At 43.5% G+C, this 19,771-nt stretch overlaps 1 protein-coding gene across 4 annotated transcripts in view; it reads left to right on the top strand.

The window, feature by feature from the left end:
• The first annotated feature begins 2,810 nt into the window (after positions 1-2,810).
• The window catches only part of CACNA1H (calcium voltage-gated channel subunit alpha1 H), a 480,991-nt gene continuing 464,030 nt past the window's right edge, over positions 2,811-19,771 (top strand). For 3 of the 4 annotated variants that reach the window (XM_038419000.2, XM_038418999.2, XM_043493664.1), the window contains exons 1-2: positions 2,812-4,053; positions 4,697-5,001. In XM_038419000.2, coding sequence (XP_038274928.1) covers positions 4,712-5,001 — 290 coding nt within the window. In that variant the 5' untranslated portion in view covers positions 2,812-4,053; positions 4,697-4,711. Of the gene's footprint in view, positions 4,054-4,696; positions 5,002-19,771 lie in introns of all 4 variants that reach the window. The other variant, XM_038418997.2, reaches the window with a different exon arrangement.

Below are 19,771 nucleotides of genomic sequence, written 5' to 3' on the forward strand. Positions count from 1 at the left end.
TAAGACCTTAGCAAAGTCAGCTTGACTCTTATCTGATCACAGTGTTAGTTCTGATTAAAATTATCATAACAGAGCAGAACTCAGCCGTGTATGCCTTAGCCTATCAGTCTGCATAGATTTCTTCTTACTTTAAAATCTGCAGGGTTGTTGTGAAGCTCAGATGATGTTTAATATCCTTGGATGAAAGGTGCTAGGCAAGGTCACAGCAGGAAAGCTAAATATGATTTTTCCTTAAGGAAAATCCCAGAGACAATTGACAATTCGGTTATAAAGTTCTACCCTATCCTTAGCTTTAAAAAGGGAAAAATACGACTGTGCAAACTTTAATTCCAAATAACGGCAGTATATTGCCAGAGGTGGGGTTAAGTGACCGCAACTAATATGTTGGATGTAGTTGTAGGAATAGAGGGCTGGATCCTTGGCTGTTGCAAATCAGCTCCCCTCCACCCCTCAGCGGTGCCAATTTCCACCACCCGAGCTTCTAGCCCAACGTTTTTGCTGATAGCTGTATCAAGGGCTGACTGCTTCGTTCCCCTGAGATGGTTTATTTTCCACATGGTGGAGCCTGTGCCACTGTCTTCTTGACATTCATGCATCTCAGACACCAGCAAGGACAGAATCCACCCAAACTCTCTCTCGGAACAATGCTGCTTTTGCAGGGGTGCTTGTGTGCAACTGTGATAGTGCTGAATATGTTTCAGAGTAGCAGCCGTGTTAGTCTGTATTCGCAAAAAGAAAAGGAGTACTTGTGGCACCTTAGAGACTAACAAATTTATTAGAGCATAAGCTTTCGTGAGCTACAGCTCACTTCATCGGATGCATTTGGTGGTTTCCAAATGCATCCGATGAAGTGAGCTGTAGCTCACGAAAGCTTATGCTCTAATAAATTTGTTAGTCTCTAAGGTGCCACAAGTACTCCTTTTCTTAGTGCTGAATATGTTTCGCATCCTCATGCTGCATTGCACACAGACTGAAACTGACTTGCACAAATGCCAGCGTGTGACTGTTTATTAAGACCAGCTAAGAGCATTACACATCTCATTGAGTTCAGCCATGATCTTGCAAGCCAAGTGCCCGTCCATTTTGTACATGTGTATTCTAAATTCAGTATCAATCTGTACAAGCCTCGCAGTTCATTAATGAAACACCAGAAGACAACCTATGCTCTCAGTTGCACAGCTGTAAATCTGGAGTGATTTGATTGTAGTCAATAGTTACAGTGGGGGTGAATCTGGAGTAAATGAAGGGAGAATTTGGCCTACTCTTTCTCCCCACTGTGTGTGGATTAAAGTTTGAGGAAGCAAACCGTTTTGCCACCAACACCAAAAGATCTCTTTTTGTCAGCAACTGAACTTGGTACTTAGCCTTCTCCCTTTTTGAGTCAAAGGCAAAAATCCTCTTTGGATCAGGTTTGGGTCCATTATTCACAAGGCTGATTCAGCTCCTCCAGGTACACATAATAGTACATAACCATTACCGTTGGTGTATAGAGTTTGTTAGTCTTTCAATAAGGTGTCATGTTAAAACCCTTAAAATGTCAAATTCTACATCCTCTGTCTGGCTATGGAAACGATTTCTAAAGGCTTGTGATAGTGATCTGACATGCAGTCCCTGCCTGGCAAAGGACAGGGGGAAGCTGTTTGGGCTGCGGACAGCTAGTCGGGGAATACCTTTGCAGATGGATCTGAGTTGTTGGGGGCTGGCACTCATGCTTTCACAGAAGATGCACTTAAAAAAAAAGTCAATGAAATGGAAAAAGGTTTTCTTGCGGGAGACCATCACGAATAGCTTAAGCTACTCTGCCCCTTCAGAGTGGTTTTCATTTCTCCATATTTCCCCTTTAGTAAACCTCTCTTGATTCAGGGGTGCCGTTTTCTTGCACAAAAAGTACAGGGTGATTTAAAACAGGAAAATCATGTGTTTAGGCTAGCAGCATCCAAATCAAATGCAACTCTTCCCTTCTAGGTGGCAGTTTGTTTGCCCTAATCAGCTTGTAAAAATTTGGGGGAACTCCAAGTGCAATCTCTTTCTCCCAGAGTTCATGTTTGTTTTACAGACAGTGCCATTTATATCAGAGCATTGTTTGCTCAATAATAAAGTCACCACCTGCTGTTAATCACAACCTGCTAACGCCTAACAAAACAGCCCTTGAAAAGCAGGCATCCTGTGTGTATAAAACCAACTCTTGCTCTCTCCCATACAGTTGGCTCTTTCTGCTTTGAAGCCTTCATGACCTCCCTTTTCAATCAATCCCCAGTTGTTAACCATGAAGAATAGCACCGGGAACTGCATTTGCAAATTGAATGTGGTGGTATATAATGAACTCATCCTTTAAAAGATTCCAGCTGAGGGGAGTGCATCAGGCTAAGATCTTTTTATTTACCTTGCCCCCCTCTTTACAGCTACCTATTATTCATGCAATTTGAAATAACTCAAAAGAATAAAACTTCCTAGGCAGAGTGTATAAGGGGCAGTGCCTCTAACGACTTTTTATCTGTTTATTCTGATCCCTGGAAGCTAAGCCCCTGGAGAAGATTAGCTACTTAGCTAGAAGCCCTGCAATTTATTAAAATGCCTAGTCCCCCAACTTCAGTTGATATATTTATTTTTTTTAAAAAAAACATCTACTGAATTAATTCCCATCTTGGTATGAGAGCTGTAAAACAAGGGGCTGTGAATTCCTTGCATCTATTCAAATGACAGGATTTAAAAATAAAATAAAATACAACCCACCCACCCCCCTTTTTGTTTATATAAACAACCATCCTCTCTAAGCTATGAAATGAATCAGGAACCATCTTTATGGAAACCCAGACACTCTGATTAAAAACGTGACGTGACCGAATGACCTCCTTCGGGGAGAGGGGAGAAGATGCAGTGTTATGGTGCACAGATCTCAAGCCCAGGGTGCCAGGAAAGTAAAAAATCCCAACAGCCACAGTGCTGGAAATATCTCCTAGGAATATCAGTAAGTAACACAAGGAACAAGCATAGCTTGACCTAATTATAGCAGCATTAATATGACTATCTGCTGTGGCCTCTCCAGAATTGTGCTTGGCTTTCCGTGAACGGGGCCTGATTTTTCCCCTCCCTTGCACCGGTCCCGAGTGGGAGCAACTGCTCCGAAGTCAACCGAGTTACACGGCTGCGGAACCGGCCTAAGTCGGAGGAGAGGGACAGCGGGCGGTCTGAAGTGGAGCGTTATGAAGCGCTGGGCATCCCCCGGCTGAGGACCCGGCGGGCGCACGGTGCCGGAGCGCGGGGGCCGCTCGCTGCCGCCCCGGCTCGCCCCCAGCCCCAGCCGGCGGGGGGGGGGCAGCTCCTGCCCCCGCGAGCAGCCGCGATGAACGGGGAGCCCCGGCAGCCCCCGCTCCACGTGTTCGGGCGCCGGGGGAACAAAGGGCGGCGGCGAGGCGGGGATGGAGAGAAGCGGGGAGCGGGGCGAAGGGGGCCGCTAGCCGCCCCTGGAGCCGCCCGCCCGGGCAGCCGGACGCCGGGCTCGCCGGGGAAGCAGAGGCCGGGAGATCCCGGCTCCGCTGGATCCTTGGCTCTGCCCTGCCCTGCCCATCCCTCCGGCTGGAAGAGACACGGTTCCCCCTCCACGCTGCCATCCCCGCCCCTCTGGGATCCCAGCTCCCCTCCCCGCCTCCTTTCTCCTCCCCGCCGGCTCAAGCCGAAGTTTCCTCTTCGCGCGGGCGAAGCTCCGCAAAGAAGCGGCGGGGCTGGGCGGCTTTCTCCGGGGGATTGTTCTTGCACGAGGATCCGCCCGGGAAGATCCCCCCCCCCCACGCCTGCACCCCGCTCCTCTCCCCACCCACCCCTTTGGCCCAGGGGCTGCCGCTCCCGGGGAGAGGGAGAAGCCGCCCGCCTCTGTCCAGGACCCAGCGCCCCGCCTGTCCCGGCTCCCCGGCCGGATTTACAAAGGGGCCGACTCCCCGGGGCAAAGCCCCGCTCCTGCCCGCCGGGGCGCGGGGAAGCGTGTTGCTGTCTGGCCTCATGTGAACCGGAGGTCCCGGCTATGCTGCCGGGAAACCAACCCTCCGCCAAACCAAGGTAAGCGGCGGGCCCCCCCCCCGCCCCCAAAGAGACGCACCTGCGCCCCCACTAGCAATCCCCGCGGGGCCCCCTCCCCAATCCGGCGCTGGTGGAGGCTGGCCCGGCAGGGCGGGGCCCCCGGTGGTGTGTCTGTCTTGGGGGGGGGGGGGGGTCACCCCTCTACTCAGGACCCTGACAAAGTTGGCTCCAGTGGGCTGGGGTGGGAATGGGAGTCTGCCCGCTGCTCCGGGCCCATCGCTGGGATCAGTCACACCCCAGCCCCCCGACTCCCCGGGGGGGTGTTTTAGCTCCCGCAGACCCTGCCCGGGGTGAGTTCAGTTGGGGGACCCCATTTCCCCCTTTCTTCTGTCTTCATCAGCGGGGAGGCTGAAACCATGGGCAGCCCAGGTCTCCTCTAGCCTTGCCCTCCGTCCCCTTCTAGCTTCTTTCTTCTCTCCCCCCTTCTCCTCTTTTTCTTTTCTTTTCTTTTCTTCCTTCTATCTATTTGCTCCCCCTCCCCTTTCTCTCCCTTGGATTTACCAGTGCTTGCCCCTCCCCTCCCCAGCGCTTCTCTCATCCAGGTGGAGGGTGCCCCCCACCTTGGCGCTGGGGTCTCCAGCGATGCCTGAGTGACCCTTGCCCCCTGCTCCTTGCCCCGCAGGTCCCGGCTGCTATCATGACTGATGGCGAGAGGAGAGAGCCCTTCCAGTCACTGGCGAGTGACGAAGTCCGGGTGCCCATAGCCTCCCTCCCCAGCCAGGCAGCCCAGCCGGGAGAGGACGAGGATGTGCTCAGCCCTTGCAAGTCGATCCAGGGCAGCCTGGGCTCTGGAGGTTCCTCTGCCCAGGATCCAGCCCAAGAGGACGAGGAACAGGTCCCTTACCCGGCCCTGGCACCCACTGTCTTCTTCTGCCTCAAGCAAACCACCCGGCCACGCAGCTGGTGCCTCAGACTGGTTTGTAACCCATATCCTTTCCCAGGAGAGGCTGCCCCATGCCAGCTTGGGGTGTGGGGTGTCCTGCTGCATGGTGTTGCTGGGTGTTTCCCTCGGCTCCCCACCCCTGAGGGCCATCTGTGTCCAGCACCTGGCGGTTGAGTTTCAGGCAGTGCTGCGGGAGCGCCACTTGGTTTGTTTTGTTTCTCTGGATGGGTCAGGTTCTATCCTTGGAGTAACTCATCTAACTCCATACAGTCAGGGTTGATTATGGCAGACAGAGAAGCCTGGCAGGCTGCAGTCTTTAAAGCCACTTGGTTTGTGAATCCTTGAGGAAGAGACTTGGTTGGCTCTAGCAGGAGTTGGTTTGAGGATCAGGTCCTAGCCTCTTTGACCTAGAATTGAATGCAGCTATTAGAGGTGCACCTTTCAGAGCAAACTGATGCTACACCTTGTGCTAACCATAGTGGCCTTTGCTACCTCCCAGGAAAAGATGAGCAGCAGTGGCTAGCATCAGCAGTGGGATTTTAGTGTCTCTTCTATTGTTCTGATTATTATTTATTGTACTGCCATAGAACCCAAAAGCCTCCAGCAGGATCAGCATGTGTGTCTTGGTTAATAGGTTTGGTATTCAATTAAGGTTCTCCCAGTCCTGCTACTGTATAGGAAGCATTGAAGTATACCTCAAGCTACAAATAAATAAAGTCTTGACAAAATTCAAGAAAAACCATCAAAGAAAACACACCTGGTCGTATGCACTTTAAGTCTTTTCTTGTCTGTAAATAGAAAACCAGCATAATAGGGGGAAACGACTGAAAGCAAATTCATTTTAGTACCTACAAAGAAACAATAAAATCAGAATTCCTTAAACATATTTGTCCAGGGGGGTGGAAAAGAGTAAAGTTTAAAGATATCTCCTTATTTGTGTTAAAAGATGTAGGGAATTTGAGACCAGCAGTAACCCTTTAACTGTTTATATAAGAGATCTGTGAGTGCGTGTGTTACTTCACATTGGAAAATGAAACATATTAGAATTGCTTTTGAGAAGCTGAGTTCATGCCTGCCTTTTCATTCCTGGTTCCGAAAGCTTCTGTTTGATTTTTATTCTTTATTTTATTCACAGCTAGGGATGGAGAAAGTGCAAACAATCTTTCTAACTCTCCTTTTCTTCCCCAATTGCACCCCTCCAAATCCACCCTCCCCCTTTCAAATTAAAAAAAGCAACGTGTTCTTAGTTGTGACAACTAGAAAACTGAATTTCAGGAAAATGCAAGAGATGTCAGGTATGAAAGGAGAGTTGTTAGTCTGTCTTGATGATCTTCAGACAGCTTTTAGCTTTGCTGCACATGTAAACGTGTCATGTAGGTGTAGCACTGACATTGTGCAGATAATTAATGCTTACATTTCCTTGATATCTGCCAGTTGGTTGCTGTCTGTATCCTGCCATTGCTATTATAAGCATTATTTATTAATATGTTTTTTATTGATTTAGCTTTAGTTAACCAGTGTGCAATTGAGATCACTTTTCCCCTCAGTATCAGCACCAACTTGTATGCTGTCGTTAGAAGGAATTACACAATCCTTTTCTGAAAACTGCTATAATCCATTATTTCGAGAAATCCTTGGAGAGAAAACCCACAAACTTTATACCCCTGGTACTCCCCTCACTTAAAGTAGCTTTACTCCAACTTTGAACCAGGGTGAGAGCAGAATTAGGTCATGTAGCTATTAAAATAGAATAGAGAAGAAATGTGAAAATAAAACAAAGTAATGGCTCTTTTCATGTTGATTCTACACCAAAAAATGTAATATAACCAATGGTCAAGGGTAGCTTTTTATATCTAAGCAGTACAGTGAGTCGAGAGATTCTTCCCAACGTCCCCCGAGTTGGTTATCATGTTTCAATTTTATGGGGAGACGGGGGAAAAAGCCCCCTCTTCAGATTCAAGGAATATCTTTGTCCTTCATATTACATATCAGATTGATGATCCCCAAATGCCAAAAATAGCCTTGACAAATTAACCTATAGCTGTAAAAAAAGAGAAACCAACATCTTCTACCTTATGGGAGTGAGACTTATGTAGCAGTGTTTTCTCTGGAACAGTAATTGTATCCGAGCCATTGTGTAGCATTACTGTACTTTATTCTTCAATGGAGCTTGATTTTTTTTTTTTACAACTTTTCTCTAATCTTTCAATTATATTTACAGGAAACAAAATTCCCCTAGCAAATTATCTGTATGACATAAATAGTAGACTTAGATGAATAATTGTGATGTTTGGTTACTAATGAGGTAGATCTTATCAAAACAATGTAAGCTTTATGCTATAGTGGTATTGCCAGTTGAGTTGGTGAGGGGGGGAAACTTTATTTTAACAGAACAATGTTTACAACATATAAAATGCTAACAAGTATAACTAGTATAAATCTGTACTGGAATTTCTCTAGTTTTCACTATTTCCAATCGCTGGCAGTTTCATTCTATGTAGTGAAATTAATCTTTAAATCCTGACTGTAACTTTCTTAAAGATTGAGGGAGGAATAACATTTATTGATTACCATGTCTCTGAAGATATTTGGCTAGGCTTTGTCAAGCACCATAAAAGTTAGTAAAGAGATCTTCATCTTGCCCATGAAACAATGCTCAGTCCAAATTACTGTACTGAAGTCTAAGGATTGCATGCATTTCAAATAACATTCAGCTGAAGGTCAAGCAGCTTTGGAAGGAATGCAACCAAAGCATTTTTGTGAAACTTAAAAAGCAGCCAGACGGAAAGACAGATAGATGAGGGGAGTGGATGGGTAGATGGAACAAGGGCCAGCACTCGATGAGCACCTGTCTTGGAAAAACTTAGCTTGAAAGAAATGTCAGATTCACAAAGGTGGTTTCTAACCAGTTATGCAATGTATGTGACTCTCCCTGCCTACCAAAGCATGAATCCATAAACCACAATATTGAGCAGCTTTGCATTAAAAGTTCCCTTTATTATGAAAAGAAGAGAAGCATCTTTACATTCTTTTAATGGCCGAGTGAGAGTAGCTCTATGGAAGTGCCCTGTCACCTGGGATGCACTATCCCCTTAAGCAAAGGAGTACGTTTCATAATTGTAGGCTTTTCCCTAAAGCAAATGTAGTTCTTTGTTCAGTTTGACTTAGACAGTGATTTATTTGTAAGGAGGAAAACTAGGGAAGTCCTTTCCCTGCTAAATTATCTGTTTGTCGATTCTAAATATTTAATGACCCAGGGAATTTATGTGCCCATCCAAGCAGGCAGTGCACCTTCCCATCCTCTATATTTTTATGTAATTTGCATTATCATTTGCTGAATATGTTCTGCTAAGAGTTCTTTGTCCAGGCCTGCAGCTCAGAAACATGTGTGTGGCTCTCCGCACTACTCAGCAAAGGAATTTCACTAATGTGCAGTTCTTTTTAAATTGAAGGCATCTTATTATATTTTAATGTTCATTTCCTCTGCAAATGAACCACTTTCTTCTATTACAGAGCAGACCTTTCCTTTCTTGCAATGCAAACTTGACTTCTTCTTAAAAGGCCCAATATAGTGCCCACAAAAGTCAGTGGGAATCCTTCCACTAATATGAAGTGAGCGCTCAGTCATGCACCATATGAACAGTGTATTCTATGTATATATTTGGATCTGTACTGAAAACACCAAATGCTTCTGCAGATCAAGAAGATTTAATGAGTCCAAAGTGTGGGTAGGCTTCTGACTTATTGAAATCTTTGTTAGTCTAGCTCAATTTAGCTGTGAAACTAGCCCAACACCTCTAAATAATTGTGGATGGCGTGGATCTGTGACCTTCAGCAGGTGTAAGTCCTAAGTATATGGGCCAAAAGCATGGCTTGTTTCTGTGGCTTAAGCAGAGGGGGTTACCACAAGGCTTACCAATAGCTAAAAAAAGATTTTGCACGGTTTTCATGTCAGACAGGTGTGCACAGGATCAGTTACTGCAGGGGTTAAAGGTCAGACATTCTGAACATGTCTGGCAGGAGGCATGTGCCCCCTGGAAATGTTTGTGAATTGTATAAAAATTGGGGTAATGTGTAGAGTGCAGTTAAGAGATGCCACATTTGTAGGTTTTTTTCCTTTGGTTTTGTTTTTTTTCAATAGTTGCTCTTGATTCTGCAAGTAAACAGCAGCTAGGAAGACCTTGCATAGATTCCCCTAAAAGCTTGAATATTTGTCTGTTAATACGTGCTTTGAAGCCTTACAAAATTATGGAATGCAAAAGATCTGCAAATGAACTATGTTACTCCTATATACAAGACGTAGTCAAACTGCTCTGTGCATTAAAGTTTCACCAAAAGCGGAAAAAGCATCCTGACTAGATTTATGTTCCTATATGGTTGCTTTGTCAGGCTATTGCTTAATAGCATCCTTCTTGTCCTATAATTTAGTAAGTTATGTTTTGAATAGAGTGGGTTTTTGTTTGTTTGTTTGTTTGTTTGTTTTTTTAAAAGGAAACTCCAGTGTTACCTTTCAAACTCTATTTCAACAATAAATTCATCATCTATGATAGCAGAAAACTAATAAACAGCCTGAAAATAGCTTTTGTGAGTCTGAGCACTGGTTTAAATGTAATCCTTCACTATCAGGTCTAAAGAGTTTTTCCCCTCTATCATTATTGATTTACTTAGTTTTGCTTTTTTTAAAATATAATTGGAAGCAAACTTATTTCTCTCAGTACTGGATCTCCTACACAGGTTTATTTATAGAGGTCTGTGGGTAGGACTTTGTGTATGGTAGCATGTTCTCTGGTATAGCGTTGGGTTTACTTTTGAGGGTTTTTTTTCCCCCTGGTTCTTTCTTACAATAAATGACAGCTCTATAGAAATAATCTGAGTTTGGTTTTTAATGTAGATTTTACTACTGGTCCCATTTCAGTAAAAGATGTGCTGTCACCTTTTGTCAATCTGTGGGTATCGCTGCACTCTGTATCTGAGTTGCTGCTTGTGTGGATTTTGATTGTTTGAGCTATTGGCTGACAAACATATACTAGATGGACCAGTTTGTGTTGCTAATTTGCAGTCAACATGGGCAAAGAATGTGATGGACTGCAGTTTAATTTGCTGGAATGTGGAACGTTGATTTTATGGCAATCGCTGTTGTCTATGCAACTGAACAGAATACTTGCTCTATCATTGGCTGTAGGAACATACGGTCACTCAACGCATAATCCCCAGTAGTAATTAAATCTGTGAATTTTGACAGAAAACGGTCTCAGCTTTGTGGTTCATATGGGTCTGGTGAGATAAGAACAACTTTTGACAACTAAATAGCTACTGTCAAAGGCCCAATTCTGCATTCCTAAATCAGAGAGAACCCCCATTGACTTCATCTCACAAGTGACTAGGAGTGTGATCTAAAGCCCATTGAAGTCAAATGGACTTCAGTGGACTTTGGGTCAGTCTGTCTGTCGGTCTAGGGCAGCTATTGGGCCCATTATCTTCAAATCTGAGCACCCCACTATCTTTAATGTCTTTTCCCTCACAACACTTGGTTCAAGCCCTGAAAAAGAACACCAGTGGGAGATTTCCATATAGGCATTGCAGGATCTGGGCCAAAGACTGCAGTGCTATTCTGCCTGTTACTTCAGAGCATCCCCTAGCATCTAATTCCTAATGCTACTAATGCAGGAGGGATGCAGATCAAATTGCTTCAGACACTTTGGCTAGATGCTTTGTTGGGTCTATTTTGCAAAAAGAAAAAGTGACGGAATTAAGAACGTAATCAGTTTTGGATGGGGGGAACAGTATGTTTCATTCAACAAGGTTCAGTTCTTTCACTCATGAAAGACTCAAGGCTTGGCCTCCCCCATCCTCACAACCGCAGTCGATTGTTTGGGTTTGTTTAAGAAGTTTTGCTGCTAGGCCAAGTTCATGAGTGGTTTCTGGCAGGTGCCTTGAATTTGTGTTTCTTGAGTTCCTTATCCCACCGTTACCATGAACAGTGGTTACTATGGCCTCTATGATATGCAATCATATACACGTGTTCTAACTACAACATCGTTTAGCCTGCATGTCACATTTTAGTTGAGTCACGAAGAGAAAGAATTGTCAATTTCCAGGAATTTAATCCATAACTTCAGTGGAGTGTGCATGTGTGTTTGCTTTTTAGCGAATGTCCTTTCAGCCTTGATGGGCCGTATCATTAAATCTTTATTCCACTTTTAGTCTGTGCTTGCTAAGTCTAAACTCCTGCTGACTCAATGGGCGTTCTGCCTGAATAACACCTGAATCAGAATTTGCCTAATAAATATTTTATTTAAATGACATGTACATATTTATAAGGTGCACTAGAAGAAACCATCATATAACAAATGTATTGATAGGCCTAATGCTGAGGGCCGGTGAGCATCCACAGCTCCTGTTGAATTCAACAAGAAGCGCAGGTACTACACCCTTCATGAAATCTTCCACTGGATTACAAGCAATTACAAAACACCAATGGAAAAAAAAAGAAATCCCATGTAAATTACAACTCTTCTAAAAATATGTCGGCCACATGAATATCTGTTTTTTAGATTCATTTAATCTCAGTGGTTTTACAACAAGAAAGGATGGACTCTATATAACTAATCAATGAAGTACTTTTTTAATATCAAAGAGAAGTGCATTTTAATATGCCTAAATGTAAACGTATACACCTGGGAACAAACAATATAGGTCATACTTACAGGACTGGGGACTCTAGGGTGGCCAGACAGCAAGTGTGAAAAATCTGGATGGGGCTGGGGGATAATAGGTGCCTGTACAAGACATAGCCCCAAATATAGGGACTGTCCATCTAAAATCAGGACATCTGGTCACCCTAGGGCAGTAGTTTTCAAACTGCGGGTCGCGACTCAGTACTGGGTTGTGGAATGTAAGGCACTGGGTCGCGGCAGCTCTGGTCAGCACCGCCGACCGGGCCGTTAAAAGTCCCATTGATGGTGCTGCCCAGCTAAGGCAGGCTGGTCCCTACCTGTTCTGACACCATGCTGTGCCCTGGAAGTGGCCAGCAGCAGGTCCAGCTCCTAGGCAGGAGGGCCATGGGGCTCTGTGCACTGCCCCTGCCCCAGGCACCGGCTCCACACTCTCAGTGGCTGGGAACTGGCCAATGGGAGCTGGGGGCGAGGTGTCTGTGGGCAAGAGCCGCCTGGAGCCGCTTGCATGCCTCGGGCTAGGAGCCAGACCTGCTTCTGGCTGCTTCTGGGGCACAGCGCGGTCCACAGTGCCAGGAAGCCTGACTTAGCACGCCCGCTGTGCCACTGACCGGGAACCGCCCAAGGTAAGCCCATGTACCAAACCCGCGCCCTAATCCCCTGCCTCAGCCCTGAGCCCCCTCACCCCAGGCCCCACCCCAGAGCCTGCACCCCCAGCAGACCCCTGATTCCCTCCCTCACCCTGAACCACTCATTCCTGGCCCCACCCTGCAGTCCTCACCCCTCATCTCCAGCTCTGTTGGGTTGCAGGCATCAACAATTTTCTTCAACTGGGTCTCCAGAAAAAAAGTTTGAAAACCACTGCCCTAGGTAACTGTATCCTGGGAAGCAGTGACTCTAAAAAAGATGTGGGGATTGTGGTGCATAGCACATGCTCCCAGTGTGATGCTGTGGCCAAAATAGCTAATGCGACCCTGGGAAGCATAAACAGGAGTAGCTCGAATAGGTGTACCTCTGTGCTTTGGTGCCTGTGTGACCACTGTTGAATCATTGTTCAGCCACCTCTCAGAGCCATTGTTTTAGGCTCTTTGCAGACTCACACAGGCATCAGTTTAAATTCAGCTCCTATTTTGAGGTGTTGTTTGCACCCATAAGGGCTAGAAACTTTTTTTTTAAATGAAAGCTGAGATTCTGGATCATAGCTTTGCAGCAAAGAGTGAAGTTCTGTGGTAAATTTTGTGATCGTAGAATACACTGGACCATATGTATGTAGTGAACCCAGATATAACATTGTTTGTGCTAGCGCATAAGAGTAAGAAAGTGAAATTTATTATTAGAAAAGGTGAAACTGACAAGACAGTTTTCATTATCTAAGCTGAGTGAAGCGCACAAAGTAAACCAAGGGCCTAAATAATGAAAATTAAATTAGAGCTTTAACATTATTTTGGTGTTAAACACAAAAGTTGTTGTTAATAACATAAGAAAAGTTTTTCTTTCAAATATATGGGCCCAAATTCATTCCTGGTAGAACCTCATTGATTTACACCAACAGTGAAGATGATCATGAATTTTATGACTTTGACAGTAGTCTCTTCTCTGTCCCTAGTGGATGTTTAATTTCATTACAAAGCCACCACACAGTTCACCACAGTTATGCATCTTTGGTCAGTAAAGGCCTAAACCCAAATTGCAAGAGGTGCTGCTGATTAGTATTCATTGGGAAATGCAAGTAAGAAACTTCTACAATTTTCCCCAGCATGCCTTAATCTACTTACCACTGTTATTTCCATAAAGACCAATTCACCCAACGGTTAAAACGCACGCACAATATTCACAATTTATATGATCTCATCAGAGAAATTAAATTTAATCTTTTACATGTATTTTTCATTATTGTCCTAGCTTTTGAAATGGCTCTCTACTAAATTACCTACCCAAAGACGTTTTAAAGAGAATTGTCTGTTACTCCAGTATCTTTTTCAAGGTTACGCCTAATCTCCTCGCTGTAATTGTTCCATACTTGTGCTTTTTTTTTTTTTCAGTGCATCTGTAATAATTCACATCACTAAACCACAGAAAATGTAACTGCCTTCTTGTCAGCCCACGTAGAAAACTAATCCTAAAGGATCTTGTTAAAGTTTGCAATAGCCTTTGGTTTTTCTGCCTCTCTGACTTGGTAGGAACCAATAAATGCAATCAAGTTTGTTTACAGCTGGCTGACATGGGTATGTTTGCTTTTTCCATTGTGTTCACGGGCCCGATTCTTAGATGGTATAAATTGTCATAGCATAGTCAATGGGACTGCACAGATTTATACCACCTTTGGATCTGTATCCATACATCTACTTCATATGTGTATATTACGTAAAGTAGTTATACCTTAAGAAGTTAGTCTAAATATTGTTTTTACAAATGGATTTTTTTGCAGTACCGTCTCAGATTGGGTATAGATCCTTTCCCAAGCATCATATGTTAATTTAATTTTTTTTTTGATTTTTTTTTTACAGGGTTGGGGAGAGTCATGGAGAATTTTTTTAAAATGAAGATTAGTTTTAAAGTTATACTCATTGAACTTAGCCAAGTAATCATTAAGTCATCTAGCCACATGGATATTATTATAGGTCTTATTGCACTATTTTACTCTGTAGTTCACTATTTAAAGGCTGAAGTCCAAAAGCTATGCTCATCGAGGTCAGTTAGCAATATTCTGATAGACCTCATTGGAAGCAGGACCTTAAATTCAGCTGCCATGTGCTATCTAAACTGTAAGCCTGATTCACTGCTCATGTTGGAGTTACTCCACGGTGGTAACTGGAGTTATATTGGTTTATGATCTGCAGTGAATTAATTCTGAATCAGTCTTCTTGTTTTTAAACTACTCCAAAAGCCAAGGATGATCGGCCACTCTCCATCTCCCGTGCCCAAGCTTGCTGGCTTTCTACTGGATTGTAACTGTGACTCTTGCATCTCCATTCACTTACGCTGGTGCAAATCAGGAGTAGCCCCATTGAAATCAATGGGAGCTGTGGATGCTCAGTAACTTTTTTTTTTTTCACCGCTAAAGAGAAGTCATGACACATTCCAGGACTGAATTCAAGCCAGGAGTGCCTCCAAACCATCCAGCGAAAACCTTTGCCACTAGTATTAAAACTCATGTAAAAAATATGTTAACACTGTTTACACAGATGTTCTAAAAGAACATTGGTCCAGATTTTGCCATTAATTCTTAAGGTAGCATCTGGCATTACATCTAATCCTGTAATCCAGCTGTAGCAGCAGCTTTGTGTTTTTAAGTAAGATCATATTTGTGTTTACTTTTAAGTGAATATTTAGCTCCATGAGATGGAGGGGAATTTATCTTCCTCCCCTAATAGTTAATTTTGCGATAACTTGGAACAACTTAAAATCATCAGGGTACATACTGTATTTCTGAACCGGCAATTAGAAGTCATCAGCCTGCATAGAGACAAATTTAAAGTGAATTATTTGCTGATTAGCTCAGTACAGACTTCCACAACTATTCAGAGCCTCCTATTGCATGAAATTTTATACTGGTCACTCTGGAACTGGTCTTCCTTGGGTAGAGGTTTGACAAGATGCAGCTCTACGAGACAATTTCTCTTTCTCCTTCTTAATACAATCTGTTTTGAGCACTGTACCAATCTGACTGGTTTGACAATGGTCTAAATGCTCAGATTCAAGATCTAATTTTGCTCATTTCAACTGACAGATGGAAACTGTGTGCTTTCACTAAGCTAGTAGTGTCTAGTAATTTCACTCAAAAGTAGTGCTGATGAAAGCAGTCCACAAAGATGTACTTGGGTATTTTTTTTTTAAGTAGGTGAATACAAGTTGCATGTGCACATCTCGCCTACTCTTTCCATCATTGCCGTCCAAACAAGGAGAATGTTTGCTTGAATATTTCACATTCTAGCAAATTTTGCTGCCGGAAAAGTAAACCACAAGATTTCTGGTTCATGGTTGTTGACAGATGTTGCAAAGTTCCAGAAGGATAAAGATTTGGAGTAGCAATGATGTTTGATGAATGTTACAAATAGATAAGAGTAGGAAAATTCTTCCACCCTCCCACCTCCTTGCCCCTGAGAAGCTACTGTGCTGAACCTTTTGATTCCACCACACTTGTCTTCATCCACATTTTTGATACAGTTGTTCAAAGGGGCATAGATTAAATTCTAGGAGCTTCTAACGGATACACAAGTTTTCACATTTGAATCCATTTCTTTCTTGGATGTAGTGTGTAAATATGTTTCGGGATCACCGACCAGGCCCACAGGTTACCTTACAAACCTAGCAAAGCAGACCCCCACCTTTTGCAGTAGCAGACAAAACCACTACTAACTCCGAGTTCAGATCCAAGGAACAGGTTTATTTCAGCACAGGCACAGAATGCCACACTACAGTCACCAGGTGGGATATGCCAGGCTAATGGTTTGGCTACATTGACATGGAATAAAATTTCAGTATGCTCTTTTTATACCCAAGATGCCACCATACTTTTATCAATACCCCCTCCTCTTATTCGTTAAATGTCTGTGTCTGAATATAAAATTCCACGTTACAGACCAGATTATGTAATATGCTTACCTATTTCTTAGCAATAATAAAACTATTGGCAGGGACTTCTGGGTCTTCTCTTGTTTGTTTGGATTATATTTGGTGGGGTTCCCATAACCTCATTGTAACTTTCTCCTTGTCCTGTACCCAAATCAGGGACATTTGAAGAACTGAATAACAGGATACTTATTCAACCAAATGGCTTTGTTTCCACACCTTCCCAATGGGTTTTTTCAAAGGCCACACTGAAAACTAGGTCAACTGTTGTATTGGTTATGTATGTGCTTGTCTATTACTCGCTAATATGTTTATATCTATATAATCTATTCAGTATAGGATTAAATACACTTAGGCCCTTCCATTTTACATGAGATAAGTTCACCTAGTCACTGTCTCACCTAATTACAGCCTGCTGGTCAGATTTCATCAGGATGGCATTGGGGAAGGAAAACATAAAGTGACACCTTTTTCATTGAAGATGACAGATGAGGAAAAGGCTGGAAAAGTAGCCGTAAAACGAACTAAACCCAGTGGTTTGAATATCGCGTCCTTCCCCAGGAGGAAGAAAGAGGGACATGCCTTGGGACTTGGGTTTGAAGCACAGCTGACGAAAAGCAAACAGTAAAACACAGTACTAAGTGCAATACTATAGACACACAGCCACCCTGCTCCTAGGGCCGTAGGGGTTTGTACCCCAGGGAGGCCCACTCCCCAAGCAGCCTGGTATGTAAGAGGATTGCACAGCCTTCACTGTGATTCATTCTGTGGGCTGGTGTTGAGGGGGAGTGGCTGTGGTCCTAGCACAGTGAAGGAGGAGCCCTTGTGTTCCTCAAGTCCTGACATGCTCCTTGGATGTTCCCTCCCCTTCACCTCTGCACACCCATTTCACATTCTGGCACTTTCTCTATTTTAGGGTTTCCTCCTTCCTTAGAGCACTGGACAACCTTGAACTCCATGCAGGGGGATCCATCCTGTAAACCCTTATTTGTGAGGAATCCTTCCTCCCTGAGTCATCTCACTGATGTCAGCAAGATCAATGGGACAATTCAATGAGGAAGGGCTACTCTCCCCACGGATAAAGGTTGGCAGGTCGAGGCCGTAAACTAAAGAAGCAGCAATAGGTTTTGTTTTGCATCTGTCCTGATATTTCTGGAAACAGTCCCATCTAGTAGGCTGGGTTGTTTGCACCTCACACTTGGTTTATAAAGACGTCTAAGCACTTTTCATGCAGGAACTTATCAACCAATTTTATTTCTTAATTCACTTTTTAATTAAGGCTGCTAGTCCTAGGGTGAAATCCTGGCCCTATTGAAGTCAGAGAATTTTGTCGTTGACTCCAGTGTAGCCAGGATTTCACCCCTGAAGTATAGGTTCTTATACAGAAGTAATGAGCAGTTTTGATTTATTAAAATCAGGACCCTATTCTTCCTTTGGCTGCACATGCCTAGCTCCTGTTTTCTTTTATAAGACCCTTGCCTATGGCTCCACAATCAGGATTTAGCCCTAAATACATTGTGTATCACCAATCTCTTATAAGTGTGTTTGTCTGGAGTCTCTAACTGTATATTGCACACTGTAATTTTGTTTTTTAAGATAGATCAACTGTGCTGTCAGTGAGGACTCGAAAGATTGGAGCATATCTGTTCATTAGGATCATTTAATTTCATAGCCTGGAGGCATCAGTGACACTGAGCAACTGCTGGAAAAATTATCCCCTCTTCTTCTGCTCCTGAGCCTCTTATTTTTAGGAGTATAAAATTTTGTTCTTGTTCAACAGCCTCAGACTTATAGACATATGCAGGGGGCTGGGGAAAGCTAGTTATGAGGAGAAGCACACCACGGACTAGTACCTTTAGTTTTATGTGTGTTTGCCTATTCAGAATTTCCCATCCATTCCCCAGAGGACCGGTTAAATGCCAAGGTCTGTGTGTAAAAAAAAAAAAAAAAAAAAGTGCTGGAAATTCCTGTGTCTCACTTTTCGATAAAGGATTCAATTTCGGCTCTCTCAAAACAGTAACAGAAGAAATGAAGCCAAAAGGGCCTTTTGTTTGAAATATACTTATGTCATTTTTTTCTCTTTATCCATGATGTTGAACACTGCAATTTCAAGCGTATGCCTTTCCTGTAAACACGTCTATTAGAGTAGCTACAGCTCGCATCGTTATGCTGTAGCTAAGGGTCTCTCAGCCATTTCATTATAAACCTTTATTTCCTACTGGTTTTTAAGGCTGCAGTAAAAACTCGCTCCATGCTAAATCATATTTCTTTTATGTGAATATAGAGTTTGTGAAAGGTGCCAGATAAATGACCCTGGAGAGTTAAAGCTCTTATGAAGACACAAAAGACGTGCAATGCCAGTTTCACTACACTGCCCTCCCAGTGTTTCCTCAGATCTACTCTTCAGTCACTATGGACCATTCAGTCCTTTGTGTCTGTGCTAAGGCCTCCAGCATCGTGCCCTATTGTGTTATTAGCATTTTTGTGGCTTGGTCCCTATCTGCTCTGTTGGAACTGGACTGAGAAACTAATTCATTTCATGGATGCTGTTAAGTAGTTTTCTGATGGTAATAGCTTTTGGTCACCACTGACCAAAACCGTGTTTGAACTGGTCACTTGGAAGTCAGAGTGAAATCCTGGCCCCTGTAAAGTCCAATGGAAATTTTGCCGTTGCCTATAATGAAGCTAGAATTTCACCCTCTAATTCTGGGTCTGATTCTCCTTTTGTTTACACTGGTTTAACTCCATGGACTTCAATAGAGTCACTCCTGACTTACACTTGTGTAAATGACATTAGAATCAAGCCCTGCAGATCACCATTCCCAACCCCATGGCATGCAGTTCCTACATCAAGCTTCAACTTTGACATACAAGTTACAGGCTGGGATCCATTTTATTATATTTTGCAAAACTGGTGGAAGTGGGATGCATTGTGATGAGAGAAAACCAGATCCTTCACTAAGTTCAGTAAAATCAAAATATAGTGATTTCCTACGTTTCTTTTTTTGCATCTTTATTGTTCAGTAATTTTGTTTCTCATTGACTGAAATTTCCCAGACACTGTTGAATCACGACTATACTACTCTGTCTGGGATTTTATTTTAGCTGAACAGTGCACTTGCTGCTGGAGTATTTGCTTCCCCACCCCACAAATGCACATTGTAAGGGGATTTACTACATAGATTGGGTTCTCCTGTATTGACAATCAGTTATGGAACTAATTAGCCTTTCAAATGATTATTATTTATTTAATTGTAATAGTGCCTAAGGCCATATCCCAGATCACAGCTCCATTGTGCCAGGCACTGTACAGGTACATAGTAAGACAATCCCAGCCCCAAAGAGTTGATAATCTGAATAGAGAAGACAGATAAAAAAGGGAAAGAAAGGTACAGAGAGATGAAGAGACTAGCTCAAGCGCACGGGATTAGAACCACAGTTGCCTGACATCTAGCCTAGTGCACTATTCACTGGACCTAGGGTGACCAGATGTCCCAATTTTATAGGAACAGTCCCAATTTTTGGGTCCTTTTCTTATATAGGCTCCTATTACCTCCCCACACTCCCA

The sequence above is a fragment of the Dermochelys coriacea genome, chromosome 10 (genome assembly GCF_009764565.3).
Source record: "Dermochelys coriacea isolate rDerCor1 chromosome 10, rDerCor1.pri.v4, whole genome shotgun sequence".
Lineage (NCBI taxonomy): Eukaryota > Metazoa > Chordata > Testudines > Dermochelyidae > Dermochelys > Dermochelys coriacea.